Source organism: Hyposmocoma kahamanoa, unplaced genomic scaffold (assembly GCF_003589595.1).
Source record: "Hyposmocoma kahamanoa isolate Upper Pololo Valley unplaced genomic scaffold, ASM358959v1 65, whole genome shotgun sequence".
Taxonomy (NCBI): domain Eukaryota; kingdom Metazoa; phylum Arthropoda; class Insecta; order Lepidoptera; family Cosmopterigidae; genus Hyposmocoma; species Hyposmocoma kahamanoa.
Window position 1 is genome coordinate 719980 of NW_020653853.1, and position 20271 is coordinate 740250.

The 20271-nt window shown below is 38.3% G+C and overlaps 1 protein-coding gene across 6 annotated transcripts; it reads left to right on the forward strand.

Annotated features, from left to right (window-relative positions):
* Positions 1-408: 408 nt before the first annotated feature.
* LOC113231420 (stimulator of interferon genes protein) lies at positions 409-19981 on the forward strand. Of its 6 annotated transcripts, none has more exons than XM_026465735.1 (6): positions 409-443; positions 8037-8275; positions 12516-12782; positions 13442-13646; positions 15453-15566; positions 17847-19980. In XM_026465735.1, exons 2-6 carry the CDS (start codon positions 8069-8071, stop codon positions 17969-17971), a joined length of 918 nt encoding a protein of 305 aa, XP_026321520.1. In that variant the 5' UTR covers positions 409-443; positions 8037-8068; the 3' UTR covers positions 17972-19980. The 6 variants fall into 6 exon arrangements, with proteins under 6 accessions (XP_026321520.1, XP_026321517.1, XP_026321518.1 ...); XM_026465732.1 differs by having other exon boundaries at positions 420-520; positions 17847-19981; XM_026465733.1 differs by having other exon boundaries at positions 435-456; positions 17847-19981.
* Positions 19982-20271: the final 290 nt, after the last annotated feature.

The following is a 20271-nucleotide window of genomic DNA, read 5'->3' on the forward strand; positions in this document are numbered from 1 at the left end:
CAGTCATCGAAAACCACAACTATGTGGAATTTATATGTATGTATACCTACCTATAATGTTTATAATAAAGAAAAATATTAGGTATTTTTTGCGTTGTGCCTGGGGCATATGACCTATTCTTTTGAATTTTTAAGTAGGCGAGACGGTCCCGGCTATGGATTACTGTCAGGTTGATAAACCGGCGAATGATACCTAGTTATCAGAGGCGAGGCGTCAAAATTGTCGTTAGTAAAGCCACAGTAAAACAAAAATCCCTTAAGAAAAAGTAGCGCCATGCACTTAAACACAACTTTTTTAGCACACAAGGTACTAGTATACTTAATTTCACAAAAATTTGGTATTTGATAATACGTGGAAAATTTTAGGCAAGCCGGTGAAAATTGAGTTATATGGACGCCTCGCCACTGCTATTTAAGCACCCGGATCATCCCCGCACTATACAAGTGAGAATGCAGTGTTAGTCATAACTGTTGATATAATAGTCGACGATGAATGCAAACCGCAATAAGGCAGCAAATTGGTAATTTAAGTTTATTAAACTAGCCGGTTGACACGAGAGAATTTGGAGACAGATGACATTTTTAAGATTTCAAAAAATTAACAAAATGCAGCTTGCACACACCATGCAATCTCTTTTCTAACACTCCTCCTTTAATTTGAAGAAATCATTCGCTCTTCACTCAAACACTCAAACCCATCATCACACTATATATGTCATATACACACACCATTCAAATTTCCCTTTCACCAAGGCTTTAGTTAAAACATCCATCCTATTAAAAAAAAAAAAATATTATCCATGCAACCATACGTTTTGTTTCAATGTAGTTTATTACTACCTGCTTGTTCTATACGGCTTCTCCGACAAAATGATAACGTAGGTCAATATGCTTAGTGCGTTGGCGGTGCACAGGGTTCTCTGTAATGGCTATAGCAGATTGACTATCACTGAAGATGGTGATGCACTGTTCGTTAGTGCAGGTGATCTTTGCTGTCTTCTAATGAATGCTGCCTCTCTCGTCTGACAGGGCCACACATATTCCGCTTCAGCAGGTTGAAAGCGCTATTGTCCGCTGTTTTATGCTCTGCCAATGTACAGCTCCTCCTTGAGCCATAAAAACGTTACCAGACCAGGATTTCCGATCCATATCTCCACCATGACTGGCATCTGAGAATCCTTGTATAAGATTTTCGGAACTGCAGTTATTAGAATACTTTATTCCATAGGATTTTGTCCTCTTAAGATATCTTAGAACTCTTTTTGGATAGCGGCCTATCCAATGTTTTCGTGTGAAAAAGTAGGTATTGAACTGGCATAAAGTGCTAAACGCATGCGTTATATCCGTGTGCACACACAAAAACAAATGAAAGCATTCCATACAAGGATCCGATCATTTTGGTATGGAATGCTTTCATTTGTTTTTTTTTTTCAGAATTTCCTTCTTTTGATAAATGAGATCCGGGTGCTGCCGGAGTAGCACTTGTCTTGCAATCTTCCATGCCATACGTTTTGAGAAGTTTTTCGACGTATTTCTCTTGATCTATCTTTATTATATTTTTATTTTGGGTAATTTTCATACTCAAAATAAGATCTGCTTGTCCAAGATCCTTCATTTCAAATTTGGACATCAGGTCTTCTTTGACCTTCTGAAGTTCTTCTCTGTTGTTCCAGAATATTAACACATCATCAACATACACTGCTAGGATGATAATTGTACTACCTCTGGATCTTGTATATATGCAGGGTTCGTTTTTTTACTGTTTGAATTGAAGTTGTTTCAATTCACTGTCTAATTTTTTATTCCACGCCCTCGTGTGTGGTGCATAGCTCCAAGGTAGATAAGGTTTCGGACTAACGAATGTATCGATGAGACCATCTATTAAACAACGGGCATCCGACTCTACCGGTTGTCTAGTTAAGCTGTAGTTTTATTTTAGTTTTTAAAAAAGCTCCTTTCGCTCCCGAAAACAAGACTATCTATGTGCTGTAATAAGCGGCGCTATTGTTATTAAGTTGTTCCTAAAAACGGCGCTTTGTTAACGCCGGGTTTTACTCGGGTTAAAAGCGGATAATGCCCGAAATGGAGGACAAAAACCAAATGTTTGTCGTAAATCGAGTTTTGTTCTAATTTAATGATATTATTCCAAACTGTTTATTATGTAAACTGTTCTTTCCGATCTATGCACTTGAATCGATTTTCATAAAAATTTAATCTTAGAGTGCATTTTTAGTAGCGACAATTCACAGGATTGCAGTCGCCTCTTCTTCGGCTAAAAAAATTAAATTAAACGTCAACATTTGTAATATAAGTATGGAATTATACCACATACCCGAACAGATTGATTGGGTTTAACCCACTGCCCATTTCTAGTTGTTCAGACCTTTGGTCACGTATGAGTCGACAGGAAGAAGATAAGGCATAGCATGATAACATTGTTTATTCATACAACATTGTTGCAACTGTGTGACTTCTTAGAAAACATTTTTAAGTAAGTAGTGTATGTGTGGTATGTATGTTGACTCAAAAAGTGTATTTGGAAGGACATTAAACGCCTCTTGGTGTTCTTTAACAATTAAATTTCATCGGTGGTTATGAAATTAAATGGAAGGCGGCGAATTAAGGAATCACCAGCACTTAAGGTTACAATGAAATTTAATAAGTACTAAAAGTATTATCAAACAAATAAGTAATATCAAATTAATATCAACGGTAATTTTATGTAGATAGGTACATAATTTTGTTGAAGCTAAAAACCGCAACAACAACTTCGATAAACATTAGGCCGCTCTAGTCGCGATCGTTCGTGAGATGCGCCGAAGTTGAGACTTCGGCCGCCGTCGTGAACTCCGCCGCTGGCCATTGTTTGCTGCCTCTGAAGCTAGACGCACGCTCGCCTTGCCTTTAACAGGCGTGCACTCTCACTCCGGATGTGAATCAAAGGTAGAAGAAGGGTACGTCTCGTACCTACTAGTGGCATAGAGAACAGCTGCAGCAAGTTCTGTACCTGCGCGGCGGCGACTCTGGCACCCGGCCAATAGCGGCGTCCCGCTGCCCTCGCCTTCCCCGTCGCCATCCTTAGCGATATTGTACGTGTTGATATACCTATCTCACTCTCTTTAAAATTTACTTTTAGTTGCTCTTTTCTTTTTCTCATTCTTCTTTTTTCACGTTCGTTCTCAATGTGTATATCACTCTTCGCGACGCGAGTAATTCTTCGTATCGTCGATGGTGGTGGGTGGCGTTGATTGCCAACACGGCCATGCTGAGATGTGCCCACCCAGGCACCCCAGGCACTTCTGCGGACGCTTCACAATTCCATCTTACAGGCTGCGAAATAAAACAAAGAAAGTATTATTTAAATGTTATAATACCAATGCTACGAACAAGTGCCTCGGCCCATCATGATACTCCATATACTAACATGAATACTGAGTAGTGACGTGTTGCAACACCAGTTACATTCTGGTGTTCCCTTTTCCCTTAATAATTTTCATTTCGAATTGAAAAACTGTAATAGACTATTAAAAGTGAAAATTTTACAACCTCACGATTTTATTTGAAACTTAACTACATACCTTGCCAACACAGTCAAATTCATGGGTCATTTGAAATCCATTATTTACTAAGTATATTATATATCATTTAAATCCCAATCATTAATATTTATCCAGGGTTGAATGTTTTCGGCGGCAGCTTGTCCTGTATATCGTTTTGAGCTTCTTTTGCTGCCTCACAGATCCGTAACTTCATACCGGTCGTGACCAAGATTTTTCTTTATTTGGAAAGGGCCCTTAAAAATTGGTAACAATTTTCGGCTTTGTCCATCATTAGATTGGCTTTGAATTTTTATAAGCACTAAATCACCCTCTTTATACTGTCTAGCTTTTGTACGTGATTTGTCGAATCTTTGCTTCAGTAATTCAGAATCCGTTTTAATATTTTCATATACCTTTGTGCGTAGTTCGGTTACGTCAACAGTACAACTGTCGTCAGGTTCCGGTGCTTCAGTGTCACTATCAGTCCTCAGTCTGTACCCTAACAGAACCTCGCTAGGTACAGCTTTTATAGTTTTATGGAAAGTGCTATTCACAGCTTGTTGGGGTTTAACACATTGATCCCACCTATTGTCAGCTACATCCGCACCCATTGTTCGCATGGCTTCAAGGATTGTTTTGTTAAATCTCTCCACTTCACCATTTGATCTAGGCATCCCTGTCGCTACAATGTGGAGTCGAATGTTCTTGTTTGAGCAATATTCTTTAAACGTGCAAGATGTGAATGCAGATCTGCAATGATTCTTGCGGGTTACCAAATATCTTTCCAATCCAAAAAATGTTGTCAAGTTCCCTTAACAAACCTTTACAATTGGCATTTCTTACTGCAGCAATAAAGACGAATTTGGTGAAGAATCAACCGTCACTAACAAATATTTGTTCTGGTTAACAGTTTTAATAAATGGGCCCAAGTGGCCCATAGGTAACTATCGACCTATCGCAATATTGTCAGCACTGGCTAAGGTTTTCGAGATGGTTATGCACGAGTACTTGCTTCCTCAGTGCGAACCTTACTTCACAAGCTCCCAACACGCCTTTTTGCCTAAAAAATCGGTAGCTACTAATCTGGTCGAGCTGGTTGATATCATTTCGAGGGAGATGGATGCTCGGAATCAGGTTGATATTGCATACCTTGATTTCCAGAAGGCGTTTGACCTGGTCGACAATGACATATTGCTGCTGAAGCTGAGTAGAATGGGATTCGTCCCCCGGCTTTTAAAACTGTTCGCCAATTATCTCAAAGACCGGAAACAATTTGTAAAATATGGGCCATACCACTCAAAACTGTATCATACACGTTCTGGTATAAGCCAGGGATCAAATTTGGGACCATTCCTTTTCGTAATTTTTATTAATGATCTTCCCGCGGTTGTCAGTAGCGCCACCACTCTATTGTTCGCCGATGATGTAAAACTCGCTTTGCCCATCAAATCAGCCCTGGACTGTCAAGCTTTACAAAGAGACATTGACGCAGTGCACAAATGGAGTATAGATAATAAATTGTTATTTAATACTGGTACATGCGAGATTATGTCCTTTTCGCGTTCCCCGTTGCCCATTCACTATAACTATCTAATAGACGATATGATGATGGTTCGCGTTAACGAGGTCCGTGATCTCGGAGTTACTTTATACACAAGTCTAACATTTCGTACTCATGTCAAGAATGTCACCAAATGTGCGTACCAGAGGCTAGGGTTCGTATTGCGCAACGCTGCGCCATTTACTGCCTCAGCACCGCGCACGTTATATACGGCACTGGTTCGCAGCGTCCTCGAGGCGAGTGCAGTGGTCTGGTCTCCTCAAGGGAAGAAACATATTCTTATGTTGGAACAAGTACAAAAAAAGTTTTTAAGATACCAATATAAAAAGAATCACATTTACTACCCATTTATGTATCCAACACGGTTCCTACAGGGTCACCTAGGTTTCGAGTCGTTGGAGTTACGCAGAAATTTGTCCTTACTCACCTTCGTATTAAATGTTATAAGGAATAGTATAAACAGTATCTACCTTGTGGAAATGACCCTTAAATTCAATGTACCTAGAGACTACTGTACCAGGCGACGAGGTGTGCTCTTGTTAGCAACTGTGCCTACACGCACTGAACAATACCGACACTCTCCCCTTCCCCGAGCGGCTTCTCTCCTCAACTCCGTACTCGCAGCAACTCCGCAATATGATCTATTTGTGACAGGGATAGCGAGACTGTTGAATGAATGGAAAAGAGTGCTAGAGAGAAGACAGGATGGATTTTAGTTTATTAGTTAGTTATTTAATTTAAGTTTAGATTAGTAATATGTTTTGTTTTAAGATTTTTACTTGTTTTTAGTTTTAATTTTTGTTAATTTTTCTTTTGTTTTATCTTTATTTTTATTTTGTGGCGTAACGCTATGGTCAATGAATACCGTCAGGTTACACCATTTATAATTGAATAAATAAATAAATAAATATGTAACGTGTGGAAAGGTTGCGCATACTTAGGTAAAGGGTACAACTCACCTTCTTTGGCCCCACCTTTGTTTTTATAATATATGCAGTGCAGACAATTTTTAATGCATTTTTTTTACTATACAACGCATTTTGGGGAACCAATACCTTTACCAAACAAACCAATACCAAATTCTTTCTACGGTTTTATCTAACGCAAAGTGCCCAAGATCGTCGTAATTGTTTTTGATCACTTGCTATATACGCCTTTTTGGTACTACCCAGTGACGACCTTGGATTGTCCTGCGAAATATATCGCAGATGTTACCTAAGAGTTCATATTCAATAAAAACAGATTTATTTTTGTCTATATCTCCTGATTCCTGAATTTCTTTGACTTTAGCTAGTTTTGTGTCTTGAGTCTGGACCGAGTTGTGCCAGTCCGCCTCAGTTATAGTAAGAATTTCTGCTTCCGTCTTTTCTGTGAAATTCAATCGTAAATTATCACTTTACGATTGAATTTCACAGAGTTATAATTATAATTTCACAGAATTATAGTTACTTACTTACTAATATCGACAGGTTTCTTGTCTATAATTGCTTTCAACAACTCAAACATGTTTCGTTTTACTTGAAAGGTAGACAAAATTGTCTGCTTCCAATCCTTCCTTAGCCAGTTTGTCCACGTGTGGCTGTTACGTAACAATGAGTCATACCATATTTTTGCAGATCCTTTTGGTTTATTCAGTGCTTAATATAACGTATCACATTGTCAGGCCACGAAAAAGTAGACGAATAGGATTCTATTATATCAACCACGACACCACATTATCAGTAAGTGGGTAAAAGTCTGTATCATATTGTGTAAAATCATAGCACTCGTAATCACGGTTTCTTTGTTGGTTTTACGAGATACCTTCTTACGTTTTGTAGGCGGCGACGGGGTCCGGGTACTGCTGCTGTTTTCGGTCGAGGAAGATTGAGCGCGCTTCCTTTTATGTTTTCGCCTACCCGTGGCTTCACATGCGTGAGAAACTTGTCACTTCTGATGTAGGCAATTAAACGTATTGCTTTACAATTAATTCTTTTAATCCGGCACAAATAAAAAGACCCTGACAGTCTTTCAGACTTATTTTTCACAACAAGAGAAAAATCTAAACGAACGACACGTGTTGCTCTTTTCTTTTTCTCATTCTTCTTTTTTCACGTTCGTTCTCAATCTGTATTTCACTCTTCGAGACGCGAGTAATTCTTCGTTTCGTCGCTAGGTAGCGTTGATTGCCAACATATACCAATGACTTTTTTATATCAACTGGAAATAATTTTCGCTAACGGTGTAGGAAAATATTCACACATTCACCAGCCTAGGCAAATATTCACAAGTTCCCAACCCGCATTGGACTAGGTTGGCGGACCTTAACCCTCTCTTTAGAGGAGACACGTACTCAACAGTGGGACGAATAATGAGTTTGGCAATGCTGAAATTAAACAATATGGAACATGGATTTATATTTTGTGAAATACGAAAAGTTTGGTTAACAGAAGTCGTCGAATACAACTAAAACTAACATACATACAATATAATAATAAAAAACAAATCTACACGATTTCACTTATCGGCGACGTGCGACGCAATCTGGTGTCAGGTAACCGGCCGCGGAATCGCCGATATATGACACCCTTCGGCCAAAATTCCTCTTTCATGAAGGTCGAAAGATGTTCGGTCGGTATTCTCACCACAAACGAATTAAAGTTCACGTTGCGGCGAGACTCCAACCGGTCGACCCTCAGGGTGTAATTGGCTTTATGCCTGATATACTCAAAACTAAAGTTTACAAAAGTTTAAAGTTTCACAACTTTAAACTTTTGTAAAAGTTTTACAAATACAAGGTGAAACCAGGAAACCTGCCAATTGCTGAGGCTGTTACCTTTTCTTCAACACAGCCATTTATTTTACGCCACTATTTTAAGTTTTTTATGTATCGTTGTAGTTGAAGAATAAAGTGGTTTTTTAAACATTAATTTTTACAAGTAACCTGTCTTTTTTCAGCTCGCTACTTAGTCTACTTAATTGTAATCCGGATGTTCCAAGAACTATATTCTCTGCCCCAACTGCTGCGCTCACAACGCTTCGACTGGCTGTCACTCGTAAAAGACAACAAGAATACTCTGGTGATGCTTGCTGCTTCATTTGCTGTCCTCTGGGTTACACAGACGGAGAAATTAATTTCTGTTGAAGAATTTACTTGTTTGTTCGTCGCTTTTCTTATCTGCCAGTACTTTTTGAAGGTGAGTTTCTATCCAGTTCTTGCTGACACATAGGATGTAAAGAGCCCGAAACGTTGGTTTAATTGAATAATCTCAGGACAGAGTACTAAAAAAAACCGACCTCAAAAGTACGTGGAATAACATCTATTTGCCAAGTTTTATTGAAGTATGGGAATGTTTAGTTCGCCACTATACAGGACTTGACACAGGAGATAATAAAAATCGGTTCTCACTACTCAAAGTATATTGAGAGAAGAACGCCTTGAATTGGAGAACAGCAAAACCGACCATTAAATAAAATAATTGCTCTTAAGTAATATTTAGGCGCTATTTATAAAAATACGTGATCAGCTACCCTTAGAGTGGATGATTTTCTTCAAAATGAAAAGGGACCACTATGGAGGTACCCTCTTTCCAACAAAAAAAGAATCATGAAAATCGGTTCAGAAATACCGGAGTTATCGCGTAACATACATACAAAAAAAAATACAAAAAAACGTACAGTTGAATTGAGAACCTCCTGCATTTTTTGAAGTCGGTTAAAAAAAAACAAATATACGCTATTCCGATATCTGATTCCGCCGATTCGATTAGATATCTTACGATTTCATTTAATTTTTATTCACAATAACCGAATCGAACGTCAAACTGTCATATTCGAAACCGAACCCAAATGACGGCACACCCGTACGATCACTCGTACTTCTCGACCGGCAAAGGCTACAAACGTTATTCAAAACACAGTTATCAAATGAAAGCTACCGAACGTCCTATTGTTTACAAAGCAAGAATGTAATGTGAAAATCTTTTATTATTTTAATTAATATCTGGATTTTGTTCAATTATATTAATTTATTACATCCAATCATTGACTTACAATTATATGGACGTCGGGTCCGCGCTAAAAAGTGTCCGCACTTGTAAGGCGCTAAAATCGTATACAGAGCGCGACACTCTGCTTTAGTCTTCATTTGTTCTAGGGACAGCGCGATACTGCGATGACATAACAATTTAAATTTCGAATAGGTTGACTTGGGACATTTTTTTCGTGGTTTTTGTATTAGACCGGTCGTCCATTTATTTGTAAGTCAATGCATCCAATGGAACGATTCGGTTAAGATATCGAAGAGTTCTGAATCGGATCGGGTAAAGTACACCTGTCGTGTAACGAATTAGCACATTCTTTAGACAATATCCTTATGTGTGTCGTATATTTTTAAAAAGACCGCTATTTAATAGTAAATACTTAAATAATTTGATGTAGCAAACCAGCGTCTCTGGCGACTCGCGTTTAAAGCTTATAGTTTAGTATTTAAATAGTACAGGCTGGTTCGGAAGTGATATTCAAAACAAAATGGGGAGGTAGGGTTGAGTATTTCCAATCGATTTGACTGCTACATAGGGGTCCGGAAATTTATGGTTCAAAAGTTGTTCAACTTTTTGTGTTGTTTGGAAAAATCATTAAGTGCACAACCGCTCTTCTGCTTCTTGTACATTCAAAAAGTAACAAACCGACTATAGGATTTTTTGTTTGATCTTGACAACTGTGCTGCCCGTTCAGGTATGTAGAAATAACGTATGTACGGAGCAAAACTGGTTCGGTTCGTAGCGATAGGAGGTATTGTTCGATAATTTATTATTGTACTTACTAAAGGAACTAAACTTTTCGGTTTTTTATTTACTAGGTTTAGAAGTTTCCCCATCCATCTTAAAGTTCTATTTTAAATTAAAAACATCCCTTTGACACGGAATTATTATTATGTAAAAAACTGACCAATTTTCCAAAAAAAAAAATCAAATAAATATAATTTTAGAAAAATGTACCATGTGTTATACATAGTTAGAATCTGCATGAAATGCACTAGTTTTTTTGTTATAGCACCTTTTTGTAGTACATTTTATTTTGGTGAGATTCTCTTGAAAACAAAATTTGGTTTTTTGTGAACAGAAAATTATTCACTAAAGGGCTATTTGCAATTGACGTATGCTAGCTCATTTTATGATAAGAGTTCTGTCAAAAAGATACATATCTCAGAAACATAATGCAAAAAATCACTTCAAAAGTCCTTGTGGATATTTTAGTGACGTTTTAGAGGTGCAATTAGTGATTTTTCCAAAAAACAAAAAGTTGAATAACTTTTGAATCATCAATCTCCGGACAGTAAATAAATAAATAAAATTTATGGTTGGACGACAGTCGCGTTTAGCAAGTTCCCATATCACGACTATCTGTCGTGACTGCGTCGTGGCCGTTTATTTTATCGTTGAACGACTGTCGTGTCTAGCTTAGTTAGTGACGACAATTTATCGGTTCACGATAGCCGCCTTGTCGTTTGCACCACAGAATCGCTTGAAATTGCGATTATCTGTCTTCACATTTTCACGATAGTCTGTCGTCGTAATGTCAAAAAACTCGTAAACGACATTTAATCACATATAGCAACTACAACAGTACTTACTACATGTGAACGACTATCCGTCGTCACGACATAATGGAAACCCGGCCTACCTGCTCATTTCGTTTTGAGCATCACTTCCGGGCTATCCTGAATAATTAGTGAAGCAGTATTCAGTAACAGAAAAAATATTATTTTAAGGAGCACCGAAACACTTCTTCGGAATACTTTTCAATTTTTTCTGGATTATTTTGTTTTTATTCCGCACACTTGCCTGAAGGAATTTTTTTAATTTTTTTGGGTTGCCTAGAAGTCAAAGTAAAAGAATCAATTATTCCATACATTGACTTACAAATAAATGGACGACGGGTCTAATACAAAAACCACGAAGAAAATGTCCCAAGTCAACCTATTCGAAATTTAAATTGTTATGTCATCGCAGTATCGCGCTGTCCGTAGAACAAATGAAGACTAAAGCGGAGTGTCGCGCTCTGTATACGATTTTAGCGCCTTACAAGTGCGGACACTTTTTAGCGCGGACCCGACGTCCATATAATTGTAATTCAATGATTCCATAGGTAAAATTTTTACACTTGGAAACGTTATTTTTTAAGCTACTGTTCGTTCACTACGCTGGCCTCCCTGAGAAGAACGAGCAAGAAACTCTAGGGATTGCTCTTTTCAAATAAACTTAAATGCTATGGAATAAATACACTTTGAATCAAATTTGTGTGGATTCTGGAGCCATGTCGTCTTTCCATACATCTTTATCTAATACGTAGATATATGATGACGGTACCCTAAAATCCGAGATGTCGAATGATGGTGCAATAGTTAACATGAAGCATAAAAACTTTGGAACGCAGTAAAAATCACGTCCGTGAAATTACTTAGAATTACACAGGCAGTAAAATCACACCACGACTCATTAAGGTTATAATTTATAACATTTTTTAGGACTTGTTGTCGAAAAACCGAGAACTGCGTTACAAAGTAACCAGCGCACTACTCCATCGTTCGATCCCTTAGTATATGAGGACTGGAGCTGCGACTCCAGACCATTCGATTGCTAACATCCGGTAACTGTAACCGTTACCACATAAGTTCTTTATATCGATCGACACCTTCCAGTCTGTTGGACCGTTGTCGTATAAGTTCTTTATATAAATACAGTTTTTGTCTTAATTGGAAAAAGTATTTAAATTCAGTGAATCCTTCCCTAAAAACGTAACTACAGTAGCAAAAGGTTACTTCATCTCGACGACCCTTACACCCCATCAACTCCGTAAGAAGAGGAGAACTCTCACCCCAATCTTAAAACCCCAAAAGCTAACTCATCTAACGTATTCAACAAATGTTTAACTACGTAGTCTTCAATTTTGTAATATGATTTTTCGATCAAAATATTTTTAATGTAGTTTTTAAACTTAGGAAATGATAAACTTAATATATGCTCCGGAATCTTATTGTAAAAACGTATACAGTTCCCCATAAAAGAGTCGTTTACCTTGGTTAAACGAAATCGTGGTACTATGAGTTTGGACTTAGCTCTAAGGTTATCATGGATATCTAATATTATGCATATCTTCTTTCTTATTGAAATGATGTATATTTTTACGGGCATATAAAATATTTGATTAAATGTACTGTGATGTCATGATACCAGTCTCCTTAAACTCTTCTCTGAGAGAAACCCGAGAGCCTAAACGGTACACAGAACGAATCGCTCGTTTTTGCAATACAAATATGGTTTGAATGTCTGCCGCTTTACCCCACATGAGAATCCCGTATGACGAAGATTTCGTTCATAAATCATGTTTTTGTCTTGTTTAAAATTTACCGTATTGTTTTGACCAATTTGTCAGGAACGGAAATCCCGAACAATAAACTATGGCGTCGGCATGGCGTGCAGTTACTTCGAAGGTTATCTAAAACTCATCATACCCAATGACGGAACCCAGTCAGGAGGCGGCTTCGAGCACAAGATTCAACAGTACGAGGCCTCGCAGGGAGTGGTGTTTCCCGTGAGGATGTTGCTCCTGGTCATCACCAAGTCGCTGTTCTGTCCACCTGATATGAACCATTTTAACAACAGAAACAGACCTGATTTGCCTTATATGGAAGCCATGAGTGTGAGTGTTCATTTAAAAACTTCAACATTTAAAAAATCCCCGGCACAGAAAAGTGAACTCTCAAGAATGTATAGTAATGTTTAAATTTTATTTGGTCCTTAAATGCGTCGGGGGGTCACTAATCAAAATGCTTTTGTAACTTAATAAATACCCTTTTTATCAATTAGTCACCTTGATTCGAAAAATTTGCTTTGAAAGATAATTTAACGGTGTCGGATACGCTGCACACTATATTGCCATCGGATTTATATAGTATATATCAAGTTGATCGGCCGAGTAGACGTAAAATAAATATTAATATTAGGGTGCGTACAGATCTGGCGAATGCGCTGCGATACACGCATGCAATTAAGTGCGCCTCTGTAGGTAAGCAAGCATATGCGGCGCGCGAACCGGCGAACTCGTGAATAGGTCGCCCAACGTAATGCACGTGTGCATCTCGCGAGCCTATGGCAAACACGGTTATGACACAGATCCCTACACTAACCGAGAAATGATCTTTATATAACCGACGTTCCAATGAAAAAAGACCGCCCATGACCATCACATTACACATCACACAGCCAGACACAAAAACTCTTTTCGTGTCGGGGATATTGGAATAAATGAACAAGTTCCACCGCGGAACGAGTGTAGCCTATTAACCGTGTGGGTTGTAGCGGCGTGTGAGACGACAGAGTGTCCCTGGTCCGCAGCCGCTGACGGACGTGCTGCGCGACGTGGCGGGCGTGAAGAACCGCCAGTACCGCAACTCGCCGTACAAGATCTACCGCCGCGGGCGCCTGCCCGTGTGCGTCATCGTGGAGTTCGCCACGCCGCTGCACACGCTCTACCAGGTGCTGCACAACAGGGACCTGTACGACGGTACGTCCCGTTCGCTCCACCGTTATTCAAATATGTCTTTTGTCGCACTTGCTCGTGAATAATGCCCCACGGGCCTTTTTTCTCTCCATTACAGCCATGGTCGGTAAGGAGTTTTTTTTTCATTTGTAGCACGACATAATTCCTTACATAGGTCAGGTTCGAGCTCAAGCAAGGGGGTTACTTAAGTTCAAAATTAAAACGTTCGCTTAAAATGTTACCTAAACAGAAATTTAACACGTTCATCGCCGTGGTGGGTCAAAATGATCGGCATCTTATCTACCTATTGAGACCGTGGGGGGTTAAAATGACCGGCAAGGCGCACCCAACTTTTGCGATGCTTGTTCAAGCCTCAGGTGGCAAACGCTACGTATTTAGCCATAGAACATGACGGGCGTAGCCCTGATGAACTGCTGTTGCCCCTTGGTTTTTGGGATTTTTGATGGCATACATACTTTTCTAGACTAAGAGGAAAAAGTATATATATTTCGAATAAAAAAAAAATACTTTAATTTCGAATTGGATTTGAAAGTTACAAACTAAGCAAAAAAATTGTTAATGTGAAATGTCTATCTCAAATGAACGACGTACGTCAGTTTTAGGTAAACATCGATCGAACATTACGTGTACATATACTCTGCCCTGGCATTGCGACAGGCGCGGCTTAGCCGGGTTACGCCCGGCATTAAATATGATCCCAAACTTGGCTCCGATTTAGGATTATATTTAGTGCCTTAATAATGAAACATCGCGAAAAAATTTGTATACGTATACAAATAAGACCGAAAACGGTCATATAAGCCAATGTCATATTTTTAATATTATTGAAAATTCTAGTCGGCGACTAACGTGTTAATTGCAATTCAGCCACATACTACATAAATACTTATTATTAAGAATTTCTTTTAATTGATTTTAATTATTTTGTGTATAATTTTTTTTTAACAAATTTTACTACTTTTTTGCATTCCATCATGGCTGTATTCGTGTTTACTTTTTACAACTTTAGTTCCAGTTGTATTATCTTTGAAAGAATTAAAAAAGAATAAACCCACCGTTTGCCAAATCCATAATTATTGTGCTGTCAACCATATTTATATTTTATAGTGTGAGCGTTATTATTATTATTATTATTATTTATTTCCTCGCAATTGTGACGAAAAACATATGTATTATACATATATTCTTATATATTCATACGTCACATGTGACTATGACTTCGAATTTTAAGGCAGTGTTGTATGCTATGAACAGAAATGGACCTTAAGGCTTGAGGGACGCCCGTGTTAACTGTTAACCCGTACCCTTATCATCTACTCTCTAGACAATATCGCTCAAACCTGATTTAATAATAATAACGCACACACTCAACATAGCCCTGCACTAGGAAAACCCTGTGTCGCGGGTGCCATGGACACACACATAGACAACCACAAATTACACCCAAACTCCCGAGAGAAATAAATGTAGGCCATACAAATATTTCTCCCGGCCTGGGAATCGAACCTGAGACCGTTGCGTGGCAGTCCGGCATGGTAACCGTTCGGCCACGGAGGCAGTTAAAGTATTTAGGAAAGTCAATTTCACGAACCCCGCACCATAATGGCCAAGTTACCTGACTAGAGAGTCATGGTGCACTCGATCAAACGCCTTTGAAAAGTCACAGAATTCACCTATGTAATTTTGCAAGTCAAGTGTTATGTTTCATAGTGACCAAACCATATTATTTACGAGATAAACGTGGTAACAAACTACCAATCGATAAATGTGACACGAATAAAATAGCTTGCATCGTTGGATCTGTTGCAGAGCTGTGCGATGTAGACCAAGCGGAGCTGATGCGCGACTTCTGCACGCAGCTCCAAAGCACCATCGAGCGCAGCCCGGACACGCGCGGCCGCTGCACGCTTATTGATTTCGACGGTGCGTTTTATTGTGATTCTATTCAATGTATACATGCCATTGTCGACATTTATAGGACAATAAAAACTAACACTATGCGCCATCACTCACATTCACAAGGAGCTCCACTGCTACTAAATTAGAAAGAGTTCGTCCAGGGAAGTTACCTATTTCTGTGCCTACCTTTATTTTGTGGTACCTTTTCTATTTGTGTGCATTACTCCATTCCGGATTGGAAGGGGAAAGGGTGCTGGTGAAATTACAGACACATGGAACTCGTCAACTTGTGTCTCAGGGTGACGGGCGCAGTGGCAGTGCCCCTAAGAGCCTTGTGATTAAAAGCTCTATGTGGCACTGCAACTATTATGGATAGGCGTTTCGTTTACCACATCCTCAGTGTCATTTCTAAGGCTTGTAACAATCAATCTGTCACATCCCCAATAATAAAGTAACGGAATTAAAAAGGAACATACACAGACATATTAGATCTAAAATAATCTAAACAGACGTCGCAAGTACCGGGATCTGTGTGAAAACCACCACATTGTGCCACATTTTTTGTATCTCCGATGACGTCACAAGCTCTATTTAGTGATGGAAAACTTCCTTCGGCACTAAAGCGATTGGTTAAATCGAAGACGCGGACGCACCACGTATATTTAGAATATTGATTTTTCAATTATTTCTTCATTATAAGAAGCTGTGAAATGTTAATATAACAAAATAATACCAGAATAAAATGATGAAGTCCTTTATTAATACGTGTTTTGAAAAAAATTGATCTAGAAAACTAAAAAAAAAACAACAAACAAGTTTATACAATATTTTTGTAACATTTTCTAAGATCTTAAGTATGATCATCCCTTTGTTTCCTAAATCGATCAGAATCGAGAACTGTGTTACATCAAGTGAATAAATACACTAATCGTAAAATTTGACTAAAAACGTAAACGACCACTTCGGCCGTACCACAAATCTGAATGCCTCATACGAAAGTATCGCTCATTCGATATTCATGGCCTATTAAAGAACGATCACAAGAGTAGCGCACCAAGTAAAAACCACAATGTATTACGAATCTTGCGGCACACACCGTATGCATATTTGTTGTCTCGAAATTCGTTCAAAATTAAAATAATTAATTTTAAAGTAAATTATGCATATTCTGATTTACGGCACTGAGACGTGGTCGCTGACTATGGGCCTCATAAGAAGGCTCAAGGTCACTCAAAGGGCAATGGAAAGGGCTATGCTAGGAGTTTCGTTGCGAGATCGAATGAGTAATGAGGGGAACCAGAGTAACCGACATAACCCTAAGAATTGCAAAACTTAACTGGCAATGGGTAGGGCACATTCCTCGCAGAACAGAGGGCCGATGGGGCTGGAGAGTTCTCGAGTGGCGACCGCGTACCGGAAGACGCGGCGTGGACTGATGGTTGATGACTGGTGGATCTGGTGAAGGCTGCGGGCCGCTGGATGCAAGCGGCGCAGGTCGTTGTTGCATTCTTTGATGGAGGCCTATATGCGGCAGTAGACGTCTTTTGACTAAAATGATGATTCTGATTACGAAATTACTTAACTGTGGAATGACAAGTCCGACGTAGCTGTAGTGTCTATGCAGTTCCTAATTTTCGCGTTTTCGACTGACGTGACTACGGGTCGAGTTCTAGAACTCTACTCAATGCTCAAATCAGGATTTGAGTATGGTTTAAAACACTCGAAATCATACTCAAGTCCCTGCCATTAGGGTCGTATTTCCAGTGTTTGTGTTTCCAGTGCAATCCTGACTTGAGCATTGAGTAGAGTTCTAGAATACGACCCTACGACAACGGCCGGCTGTTCTGAAGCGTAGCAGCGGCAACTAAGCGTTTATAGCTTGGGCATGCTAAGTAGGCACACTTGCGGCATCTATTTAGAAATATGTCTGTAGTAACATAAATTTATAAATTCAATTCCCGCGGTTTATAAAGAAGAAATGATCTGAGTACAGAGTACTAAAAAAACCGACCTCAAAAGTTCGTGGAATTACACCTATTTGCCAAGTTTTATTGAAAGCGGCTACCGGAAAGTGCGCGAAACCCAATTCATCCCCTAGTTTTGCCACCCTTACAGGTGGAACATTTTCTTCAAATTTAAATAAGACCACTAATGAGGTACCCTCTTTCCAACAAAAATCGGTTAAAATATATTTTAACAAGCCGCTTCCATATTTCTAATTTAACTTTTTAGGTATTCAAGCATGCTAATATATAACCACTAGTAATAACACAATGTAGAAATGTCTATCTGATGGTATTTCAGATACGGATGTTAATGCCAACCTAGCGAGCGTAATCCTGGACAAGATCGCCGAACTAGAACCGAATTTCGAGGAAATCCTCAAGCTACACGAAAATAATTGTTCTTTTGACGTACTGGAACTTTAAGTTATAGAAGCTCGTCGGCTTCAAAACTCATTTTTCACTTTTCTAATTCTGTATTTTTAAGTCAAGCTTGATCGTGACTAGTACTAAGCATTACTAATAAACTCTGTACATGCTCAAGTCGTTGAGACTGGTGTCAATTTGTTTTATATGGAGAATCCTTTTTTTGAATAAGTTGTCTTATTTAGTAATAAAAAAAAACATGTCTACTAACATCCGTATGAAGTGGATGGTTTTGCGTGTAACATCTCTTTTTTTCTTTTTTTTATTATGGTGTCATAGAACGAATGCCCAGTACATAAAATTACATATTTAATCATTTCACTTATTCTAGTTTTAGTACAATTGTGTTTATGTAACATCGAATGCTTGATAACGACTGTAAAATATTTCAGATTTCTAATTTAGGGCCATTTACAGATCTCGTTCTTTTGAATGTTGTATTACAATGACGTCGATTTTGTGGCGTAGTTTCCTAAGAGCGGCAGCTAGTCTTAAAATATTACCACCGAAATGATCTGAAAGATCGAAATGACTAAAACACACAAGTTGATTGAACGCAACTTTTTTACCAACACTCCGCTGTCCCTATTTTTAAATAGTTTTTTATTTAATTGGCTAACGTTTAAAAACCTGACATAAGCGTTAGTAAATTATTTTTCTTGTCCAATATAGACAGAATCGTGCATTAAAATAGAAGCATTTTTTTTTAGTTTTAAGTCGGTTATTATCTCTATGTTAGTGGCAGAGCCATGTTTGCTTATAAAGCTTAAAACTCGTTTTCATTTGCAAGAGACTTGTCTGTGTACATCTCGTAAGTATTAACTTGAGACTACACTTGCTCTGCTTCCGTCGATCTCGTCATCAATTGCTAAATGTAAGAAAGAGCAGAGTCTAAAGTATAAATTTGGTATTTGCAGGTTGTTTATAGATTTCTAAATCAGATGAAATCGAACTTGTATGATAGCTGACATGTACCAAAAATAATTTTAAGAATTAAGATTAAGACCTACTTCAAATTATCATTTCAACTTAACAGACTTATGTGATGTACATTTATTATTTCACAGTATGACTGTTGACTATGATACGGATAAAAAACAACTAATTTCTATGAATTAAGGGTCGTGTTAATAAATCCGTCTCAAGTTCGTCATAAAAAAATGACATAAGTTACTATTTTATTCAATAATTATCTCAAGTTAATAACATGTATAAAAACATTTCTTTTTGTTGGTAATCACTTGAGTGACATTGTGATGGTATCAGTCAAGATGTCGTTAACTATTTAATAATAGACGAGTGCTTGAGATCTGAGGGAAAACTCGGTCGATGCGCTAGGTTCTTTAACCCAGGTCTATTTGTGGCAACACACCAATAGTCAAGCTAGCTTCTTAAGGTGCTTTTCCACCAGGGAGGCGAGACGAGGATGGAAATTAGTATGGCAAAATTTCAGTCTAATCTCCTAGCGCATCTTCGGTAGAAATGGCCGGTATTGACAAGGATGTGCGAAACGAGAATATAAATATTTATTGAAGTAATATTGACCCGTATTGCTGCCTACGTAGAGTTTATTAACAATGCAACGGAAACACGATGTCTCTTGAGTGAGCGATGGCTATTAATCGCGAGATTGTGGGGTCCGTACGATTTGAAATTTAAAAAAAGATTGCTTCATCTGATTCTTCTTCCGTTACCATGTTTAATAATAATAATTATTTAAGATGTATGTTACTAGCCGCGTGTTCATCCATAGACGAACTGAACAGCACTGAATCTTCATAATGCACAGCCACAGCGCGAACTCGCGATGACTATTAATATTATGTAATACTACGAGTTCGCGGTAGCTATAATGGCAATTTTTGGTGGAAATAGACTGGCGGGTTTTCAATTCTCGTCTCGCTTCTTTAAAAGCACCTTTGACGTATAGGATTAATTTTTAACTCTTTTATATATGTTTGTAACATTAACTAGAATTATTGGCTATTTTATTACAAGTTTTTTGGATTTGTTCCTGTTTCTGGGAACATTATTTTTAAGTTTTTTTTAAATTAGTACTATGTAAACTTATAAAGAGTACAAATGACAAGGGCTTATAGCTCCATGTTGATTTAATAAAAAAATATTTTCACACAGTGGTTTATGTTTTGATCTAAGGGTGCATACAGATCTGGCGAATGCTACAAACGCGTGCAATTAAGTGTGCCTTTGTGATGACGCGAAGAGATCGTATATAAAGCACGTGTGCAGCTCGCGAGCCTGTCGCAATCAGGTGCATTTGCCAGATTTGTACGCACCCT

Bases quoted from the DNA above. Each gene is read 5' to 3' on its own strand.
- LOC113231420 (XM_026465732.1), top strand. From the start codon at position 493: ATGCAAACCGCAATAAGGCAGCAAATTG. The intron at 8,276-12,515 runs GTGAGTTTCTAT...CCAATTTGTCAG, and splicing joins TCTGCCAGTACTTTTTGAAG to GAACGGAAATCCCGAACAAT. The intron at 15,567-17,846 runs GTGCGTTTTATT...ATGGTATTTCAG, and splicing joins CACGCTTATTGATTTCGACG to ATACGGATGTTAATGCCAAC.